A 9,629-nucleotide genomic window follows, 5' to 3' on the forward strand; every position below is an offset into this window, starting at 1 on the left:
CTTTTCTGGCTGACTTTGTTCACCAAGGATTTAGGGTATAATTTGGGGGTGAAAGATGCCAGATAGGATCAAGACTGATAGACCTGGAGGATGTGTATCGGTTTTCTTCTGCTCTGTAATTCGAGCCCCATCAGAAGCAGAAGGCTCCGGCTGAAGCAGCCGCCGGCGGTTCATCCCTGCCGGGCCAGGAAGGCAGGCGCTGACCTTTCCTGCTCCTGAGTTTGCTCAGGATTAAGGTAACATATTTTAAGGGCTGAATCCTCCTCCCCCGGGGGGGTTCCCACACAAAGAGAATGGGGTTTGTAGCTCACAGTCCCCCTGTGACCCCCCTGATAAACAGAGATTCACCAAACTGCTGAGTTCACACTGCCCACCCAGATCCATTTTTTTAAATTAATCTCCGTTTTTACAATTAATCCTTCCTGCAGATTTCTGCTTTTATGCATCTAAAAAGAGCAAACCTGGGAGCCATATGTCAGTGGAGGGCTCTGGCGACCCTAGGGGACACAGAACCCCAGCTCTGACCCCCAAGGATGAGCCAATGTGAGCAGGGCTTTGGGAGCCGAGCCTGTGCCTCCCACCTTCATCATCTTTCCCAGGGAGATGGCTAATTACAGAGGCATCCAGGACAGGTCTGCGAATAGGGTGGAGAAACTGGATGATGTAAAAATATTTAGTTATCTAGAAAAGGGGTGGAAATTACACCTGGAAATAGTTTCAGAGAGAGTGTAATATTTTCCATCTAAATGAGGAGGGCCCTCCTGGAAGAGACAGGGCAGAGGGTTCCGCCTTGCCAACACACTTTGGTTCCCCCTAGCCCTGTGCAGATTTCCTGGGGGGCCACAGGGCCCATATGGAGTCAGCTGGCGTTTGGCACAGAAACCAGTTACCCAAAATCTTCTGGATGCTTAATTAGCCAGGGGTGATGCTGGTTCTTGTCTCACCCATCAGGTTCCTGCTTAGCTTTGGCTCCTTGGGAGCTGCTGAGGCCGGGGAGATCATTTGGGCACATGCTCTGATGCCACAGCACTGAGCACACCGAGACACTCCAGCTGGCACAGCACAGGCCAGATAAATGAAACTATTCCTCATAAGTCTGTGGCTGTAGAAAATACCAAAGGTGAGCTGGAGCAGTGTTGTGGGCAAGTTTCCAAACGCAGCAAGAACTCAGGGGCATGACAAAGGAAGGGAACTGAATTTGAGGTGAGCAGGCAGAGGCAGCCCTGCTCCAACTGCTCCGGCAACTCCAACAGCCCTGGCAACTCGAACAGCTCTGACAGCCCAGATCTGCCTCACATGCTCCACAAGCAGAGAGCTGGGGGCAGCCCGGGGAGGCTGCAGGGAAGGGCCACGGTCCTTGTGCTGGAAGGACACACAGCTATGCACACCAGTCCCTCACGGCCAGCTCATCCAGAGCTCTGCACCGCTCTGCTCTCGGCATCACCAGCTTTCCCAACAGCACCAGGACCAGAGAGCAGGCCCCTGCATCCCTGCTCCCAATCCCAGGCTATGGACATGGCTCCAAAGGCCAGAATCCCACTTCCTCTCTGTGCACACCCGCACTGACACCACGGGGTTATGGAAAGGAGAGCTCACTCTGAGAGAGAGGCAGAAGCACGACGAGGGGAGATCATCTCTTATCACTGGCTTTCCCAACAGCACCAGGACCAGAGAGCAGGCCCCTGCATCCCTGCTCCCAATCCCAGGCTATGGACATGGTTCCAAAGGCCAGAATCCCACTTCCTCTCTGTGCACACCCGCACTGACACCACGGGGTTATGGAAAGGAGAGCTCACTCTGAGAGAGAGGCAGAAGCACGACGAGGGGAGATCATCTCTTCAGAGAAAATTTTATATTGCTTACGACTTACTGTCTGGGAACATAAAACAGTTTAAGCAGCCGACCCTAAATCACAGTGACAGCTCTACCCTACCCACAACCCCCGGCTTGCCCTCCCCCAGCTCCCCCCGACCTGCCTCCCCTCCCCGTTCGCCTGGCTCCAAACGCTCGCTCCTCCCGCGTCCCCTGGCGAGCAGCACACGCGTGTGCACACACACGCACACGCAGAGACACAGCGGGCACGGAGAGAGGCCCGAGGCTGGAGGCCTGGGGGGGATCAGCGGCGTTTCCATCGCTGAGACCCGGACAAGTCACTTCCCCGCGGCTGTCACCCCTCCCCGGTCCCCCCCGTTCAGTCCCGGTGCTCTTTGGGACGGCGCCCGGGCACGGGGCGGCCGCGCAGCCCTCGCACGCACAGCCCGGCACGACCTGTTCCATCCAGCGCCTCTAATCCCCTGTGACAGCCGGGGCGGGAGCGGGAAGCTAGGGGAGGCAGCCGGGTGCTGTGGGATGCGGTGGGATGCTCGCCTCTCCCATGTCAGAGCAGGACAGTGGCTGCCTCCGTCCCTGAGAACAGCAGAGCCCCCCGGGCATCGCCCATGTCCTCACCCCTCCCTGGGGGTGTTTAAGACACAGCAGCCCCCAAGTGCTCGGGGTGCAAAGCCAAGCCCCCGAAACAGGATGCGTTTGGATGCGGTGCCTGGAGCTGCCACAAGAGCCAGAAGCCTGACCCTAGAGCATCCCCAGCACTGGGCTCCCTTCCTAGGGGGACATCACCCCCATTCCGGGGACCTCACCCCCTGCTCAGAGCTGCTGGTGGAGCCCTGGAAAAGGCCCCTTCAGGCTCAGAGCTCTCTCGGGACGGGGATCAGCGGGTGCCGACGAGTTGGGACATGCTCACAGTTTAGCTGCTGCTTTGACCATTTTTTCCCCACTTAAAATAAATCCCAGGCTTTCCTCTTCCAAATCTGCTGAGCTGATGCTACATGGGAAATTGTGAAATATTCCATGGCTACATGTTCCTCCTTGTTCTTAATCCACTTCTAATTAATGTCACGTGTGTCACAGCCCTGAGCTGAGTGGCCGTGAAACGCTATTGAGGCAACTTGACAGCAAACCGACTGGAAGAAAGTGACAGCAAAATCCACGATTAAAGAGAAATGGCTCACAACTGCAGGGCTTAAAAATAACACGAGGCAATTTCCTCCTGATTTTGGGGAAAATCGCCACTGCCAGCAGCACAGCACAGCCTCTGCCAGCACCACATCCAGCGGCACCCATGGCCCGGGCAGCCCCCACCAGGCCACACAAAGACGATACTTGATATATATAATCTTACCTTGATATATTTTGGCTTGGTCTCTGTATTTCTTAAAGCAAAGCCCTTCCATGGATGCAGCTGAAGCATCCACCTGGGCGCCTCAAGCCCCTGTCGTGGGGACCTCCCACCTCCTTCATGCCCCAGTAGAACAAGCAAAGCCCTGCAGCTTCTCCATGTCATTTTACGGCCAAGAGTTTAAATTTTAAGGCTCTTTTTAGAATAAGTGCATCAGGGAAAAATATCCCCGAAGCTCTGACCAGCACGTCAGAGTGGGGTGCAGAGCTGGAGGTCAGGGTCCTGGTGGGGAAGGCTCCACACCACAAAAACCTTCCAGCCAAAGCTGACCACTAATCAATTCATTTTCTATTTGAAGTTACTGACTCAATTAAATCAGAGATTAATTATGCTACAGTTATTAATCCACAGAAAGCTGAATAGCTGGGCTTTTTGGAGGGACAGCAAGATAATGGGGTATTTTCTGAGGATTTAGAAAGGGAGCAGTTTCCTCCGGATTCATGGACCAGCACGAAGTTGATGTGCGGGGTCTGGGCTCGTGCACTGCCTCTCACATGGAGCCCACAGGTCCTTTCCCCCCACAGAAATTGGCTTTTTTGGTAGAACAAGAGCATTTAGTGAAACAGGGCTTCTCTGCCAGTCCCCAGTGACAGGGGTAAATCCTTCCCTTCTCAGCCTTCTGAGCTCTGCCCCCAGGAGCCCCAAGGGACATCTCTGCACCCCATCCCTACACCCCAATGGGAAGGGAGAAGCCTGAGAATGAGCAGAGGGAAGGAAAATGTACAATTACCCAACTGAGCTTCTTCAAATTATTCCTGATCCCAGCCAGTATCTTTAAGACATGAAAAAAACATTATATTTCTCCCACTGAGATTCCAGGTTATTCAAATCTGATCTGAAAAGCTATTTTTGCTCATCTTTGCTCACAGCTGAAGGGAGCAGCCGAGGCCAACAGAGCAGGAGGACTCCGTATGTTTGTCCTCCATAAATTCACAGAAGCTTAAAATCTGAACCCTGGTGCCGCTTGGGCACAGGGTATTGATCAGCACCCAGTCTCAGCCAAATGCTAAACCCCCTTTAACACTTAGGCTGGGCATGGATCTGTACTCAGTGATGGACGCCGTGAAGTGGCTCCCATGCCAGCCAGATCCTGGCCTGTCCTTGCCAAATTTCTCCAAAAGGTCCCAATAGCAGGAGAGCAGCAAAACACTGCAGGAGTTAAGGAGGAAACAAGAAAGAACAACTTTTCTTCTGGCATTGCTGGAGCTGGACCTGGCAGGCACCAAGGCTGAGCACAGCCGGGAGCTCCATCAAGGGCAGATGTGAGAACATCCCAGCCCCAACCTAGCAGTGAAATAATTGCTGCACCCTGATTAGTCCCAATTAAACCCTAATCCTACATGTTTGCAGATTATTTCAATCAATACATTGGGATCATTGCAGACAAAGCCCCTCTGAACATCCCTGAAACGGATTGGCACCCATTTGCTGGGTAATGAACAGCTGGAAGGCTGCGACAGCAGAGAGCAGTGGGGGAAGGAGGAGAAATGCAGCTGAGCAATGAGATGCCGGAGCACACAGAGCAGGGTCATGGAAAAGGAACGTGGCCCAGGACCACAGAGCACGATCATGGAGCAGCATCATGGAGTGGGATCGCACACCCGCTAGATTGCCCATGGTCAGGCGCACCAGTTCCCCTCCCTCTGCTGCTCTCCACCCCAGGGCACGGCTTTCCAGCTGCTGCTCTGGGTGGTTTTCAGGAGTTGCCTCCCAGCAGGGCTGTCCCAGCCCAGCAGAGAGCACAGCCATGGACTCCTTGGTCAGTGCAACAGGCAACAACCCAGCCTCAGGCACCATGACCCCAGCTCTGCAGGAGCTGTTCAAAGGGAGTGGGTTCCCTGCCAGCCATCAAAATCAGGGAGTTCATCTGGCACCCCCCGTGAAACCCAAGATAATCCCACCAGCAGCCGCCAGCCCCCCCGACTCTCAGAGCAGCCCAGGCTCCCCCAGGGTCCCCACGTCCCCTCCCGGGGGCCCCACTCTCTGCTGCAGACCCAGTGATGCTGAAGCTGTCACAGCGATTTCTCTGCTCATCTCAAACCTTTCTGCTCCAAACACGCATGGACAGACACTTCAGCAGATAATTGGGAAAACCAGGACCTTTCCCTTTGCAAGGAACTGTTGTTCCAGGGCTGTGTTGCTGAGGGGGGGGACAGCACCAGGCAGCCCCAGTGTGAGGCGGGGTGACAGCATTGGGCAGCCAGGGAGAGGGTCAGGGTACGTTGTGCCATGGGGTATTGGAGAGGAGGAAGAGATTGTGACATGAATCAGCCCCAGGGCACAGCTGCCTCCAGGTGTTTTGGCCCTGCCTTGGCATTTAGTTTGGGGGAGCAGCTCAGCAGCCTCCAAAGCCAAGAAAATTGGTTTGAGTTGGGCTCGGGGCTTGTGTGAACCCTCCTGGCACAGGAGATGCCTGAACAGTGTGTCCTTCCCACGGACCCTGGCCAAAGGCGTATGAGCTGCTGTCAGCTCAGATTTGCCTGGGAAACCAGAGCCTCATGCTCCAAAGGAGAGTGCTTCCCACTGCCTTTCAGGGAGATGTGAGCTGGTATAGCCCAGAGACAATGCTCTGGTAGCAGCGAGCGTGAGCTGTTCTTTGCATCCCATGACTTTTTTGAGACACTGGTGGAAAGCCCTTTTGGGGAGAGCACTGGATCAGGGTGTAAGTTCCTGAAATGCTCCAGCTCAGCATTTCCTGCAATGGGAGCCCCAGAGATCACCCAGGACGAGGGGAAGCAGCAGCCCCCTGTCCATGCCCCTGCAGCCACCAGTCCCCATTTTGGGGTGGCTCAGCTCTTCCTGCTCACTCAGCACTAGACAGTGGTTCGGTTCCCGAGGACTCTCAGAGCAAACTGAGATCACTTGGGCTCCCTGGGAAATCACAGGCAGTAATTAAATCACTCGTGACCCAGTTGGATTAGAACTGGCATCTGCAACACGAAAACGTCTTTCATCTATGGGCACCCTGTATCTAATCACCACCTTCACCGTGATTCCATACAGGACAACAAGGACCTGGGATCTGTCTTGCAAAATGAAACATCTAATAAGCAATAATTTGTTTTTAAGTTGGGGGCTTTCTGGTACAGAGCTAATGAATTGTAATGACACTGATTAGCATGTTTGCCAGTGACGCTCCTCTGCAGCTTTGCTCCGCAAGACGCCAGCGATCACAGCCTGTGCGGGAAGAACAGATCCGAGGAGCCAGAGGGGAGTGGGGAGATTGAGTGGTGGCTGGGAAGCTGCCTTTGATGTAGCTGTAGATGTCAGCGTGAGACAGAGATTCCAGCCCAGAGGAACATCCCATCTTTGTCTAACTCAATTACTTCATTTAATCCACTGTCTTTAACCTCCCAAGGCTCCCCCAGTGCTGACACACCACTGGAGACCCGTGTTAGCCATTCCTGTCTGTGGGCTGTGCCAAGCTGAGCCCAGCACCGGAGCAGGCAGCTGCCCAGGAAGGGGTGACTGCTCCCAGGACCGCAGGCAGATGCATTTTCTCAGTACCCGAAGGTGCAGGTCTGGCTGGTGAAGGGCTTCTAGAGGAGTGTGATGAGGCAGGGCAGGGCTTCCCCACCACCCCATCACCCTGCCAGCCCTGCCTGTGCCCTCCTGCCCATGCGCTGCAGCCCAGCCAGGAGCTTGTCCTGCACTTGTCCTCACCTCACTGGGGCAAGGCAGACAGAGATGGTCCCCTTTGTGTTTTGGGGGCACACATGTGGCACCAAGTACCCCCGGTACTGGTACAGAGAGGGCACAGGAGTCACATCAGTCAGTTCCCAGCCGCCCAGGGTCACGCCTCAGGAGGCTGGGAAAGGCTCACAGAGACAACGCTGGAAGTGACATTTTTAACCAAAAGTGCAGGGAGAGGTCAGCTCCGGCGGGAACAGGAGGGACGGGGAGGCGCGGGGAGCAGCTGCCGCCTGCAATTTCCCCACATAAGCAGATCAGAGCCCTGCGCACACGGGAGCGACTGCGCCATGCCCGGCAGAGGGGAGCGTGTGGGGCCGACACGGCGGGGCCCCAGGGGTGCGTGGGCTGCACACCCCGGCACTGGCACAGGTCAGGGACAGTGCAGAAGCACAAAGAGCAGACTGGCATGCTCCAAGATTCTTTGGCTCAGTAGGAAATACATCCCTGGACAGCCTCCCATCAGACCCCAACCAGATCGAGGGGAGAAGCTGGAAGCTGCAGGCTGGAATTTATGAGCCCATTCCCCATTAAAATAGCCGGCAATATTTCCATCTGTCAGTAATGCTGATGAAGAGTCCTGCTCCTTTGCATATCCCAGGCCTTATCCAAACAAAACCAGCACCAGTCAGGGCAGGATTTGGCACACAGATGACTATTGCCATGCTAGGAATTTATGGCTCCAGCCTGCCCAGTCTCTAGTAAGAGCAGGAACAGGGAACTGTATAATCTTTAAGGTCCCTTCCATCTCAAGGCATTCTGTGATTCTACGAAATTCCCTTGGTTTGCTGCTAATCACAAACCCTCACAGCCAAAGGCTCAGGCAGAGCAGGTCAGCCATGCTGACAGGGTGACATTTCTGGGCACATTTCCCTGCTTTTGTGCATAAAATCTGCAGCAGCCAGCTGGGCCCGGCCAGGTGAATGCTGGCAGATGGCACAGAGGGCAAGTGAGTCCTTGCCCTTGCACAAGTTCCCGCCCAGCAGCACAGCACCCGCATGTGCCAGCACTCCTGCCGTGTGCCACAGCCAACAGGTGAGGGGCCTCAGCACCAACATCTAAGCAGCATTTTGAATAAAACTCACCACAGATACAGGAAATGTGCACAGCAGGAGCCTGGAGGGACACGGTCAGGTTGGCACCTGGAAAGCAGCATCCAGTAGCCCAACAACTGACAGCTACTCCAACCTTGGACGCTCATGTCCTTGCTGCACAAACCAACTACAGAACTCAAGAAGACACCCACAGAGACAGAGCACCAGCAACCACGCTTGCACATGGACAGACCCACGTGTGTCTGTCTCTTTGCCACTGCAGCATGGACTCTTTGGGCCCCAAAACCTCCGGAGGACTGGCAGTGACAGCTGGGGGAAGCCCTGCAGTTCAGGTAGACCAGCAAGTGACAGATGCCAAAGACAAAATACAGCATTTCTGCACTTTCCACGAGCCCAACGGAGCAGCTGTGCCAGAGCAAGGGCAGCCTTTGGGCAACCTTGACCTGCTGGGTGGGCTCCTACCTTGGGCTGCTGGCATCTTCCCCTTGTTTAGCTGCTTGAGGCGCTTCTGGTGGGACTTGCCGTTGTAGTGGATCTGCGCCTGTGCAGCCGAGTTGAGTTGGATATTGCAGACCTCGCAAAGCGTGAACGACTGGTGCTTCTTCTCCCGCTTCATGCGCTGCTCAGGCTGGCTGGGGGGGCAGCTGGCCTCCTCCACCAGCTGCACTGCACTCTCGGGGCTGTGGGATGGGCTCAGGGGTCGCTTCATGCCTGCAGGAGGAAGGACAGACCCACTGTGAGGACAGAGGGACAGGAACAGGTGCCGGGTGAGGCAGGAGAGCCCAACACAGGTCCCACGCCTGTGGTGTGTCTGAATCTGGGAAGGATCCCTGAGCAAGTGCAACAGCGTTTGGGCAAGATGACATGAGCAGCAGCATTCCCAGGAGGTTAGTGCTGGAGTAGAGAATAACCCACTTCTTCCAAGTTTCCAGCTCCAGACGACACTCCTCGTGTCAGGTCAAGTCTCTGTTCACTCGTGGGCAGCACTGTGGGTTGGCCCGAGGCAGAGTTAGGATGGAACCAACTCTCCGCAGGCAAGAGATTCAGCTGGCAGGACTTGTGTGCGGTGCGGGTGTCCCACAGCCCGTCCCCACCACGGCAGGAGAACGACCGGCACTGGCACCGTTGGCAGGTGCCTGTCCTGAACATGGGGCTCTATGGGACCAACTTGCATCAGGAGCTGGAGCCCCAAACTCACACAGGGACACCACAGAGAAGAGCTGCCCATGGAGGGACTGGGGTCAACTGGGGACAGCCCTCCGGCGGCCTTTGCCTTGCAGGGACACTGTTCCTGCTGCCTGACCCTGAGCTGGGAATCGGTGGGACATCCAGAACAGCCTCGGAGGCGCGAAGGTCACCCGAGCCCTGTGATCCAGTTACCACCTTGGAGCTGGCAGCTGCGGCTTACAAATACCCGCAGGCACGCTGCACCGAGACACCCCAAGGGGCCGAGGCAGGGGCCGCGGTGTCTGTGGGTGGCCAGGCAGGACCCAAGGGTGCCCTGCAGGGATGTTCCTGGCACCCTCGGCAGGGCTGCACGGGGACTGTGCGGGACTCAGCTGCCCGCACGCTCCTCGGACAGCAGGGACCAGACCGGGGGCTTTGGCTCAGGCTCAGCCCAAACCCTGCTGTGTCGTGCCGGCGTGGCC

At 55.9% G+C, this 9,629-nt stretch overlaps 1 protein-coding gene across 2 annotated transcripts in view; it reads right to left on the reverse strand.

Annotated features, from left to right (window-relative positions):
* Positions 1-8,691, reverse strand: part of LOC103619907 (zinc finger protein 385C) — a 40,910-nt gene extending 32,219 nt beyond the window's left edge. For both annotated transcript variants that reach the window (XM_017739354.1, XM_008638523.2), the window contains exon 1: positions 8,443-8,691. In XM_017739354.1, coding sequence (XP_017594843.1) covers positions 8,443-8,689 — 247 coding nt within the window. In that variant the 5' untranslated portion in view covers positions 8,690-8,691. The remainder of the gene's footprint in view (positions 1-8,442) is intronic.
* Between the last annotated feature and the right edge of the window lie 938 nt (positions 8,692-9,629).

This window comes from Corvus brachyrhynchos, unplaced genomic scaffold, assembly GCF_000691975.1.
Source record: "Corvus brachyrhynchos isolate BGI_N302 unplaced genomic scaffold, ASM69197v1 scaffold30, whole genome shotgun sequence".
NCBI lineage: Eukaryota > Metazoa > Chordata > Aves > Passeriformes > Corvidae > Corvus > Corvus brachyrhynchos.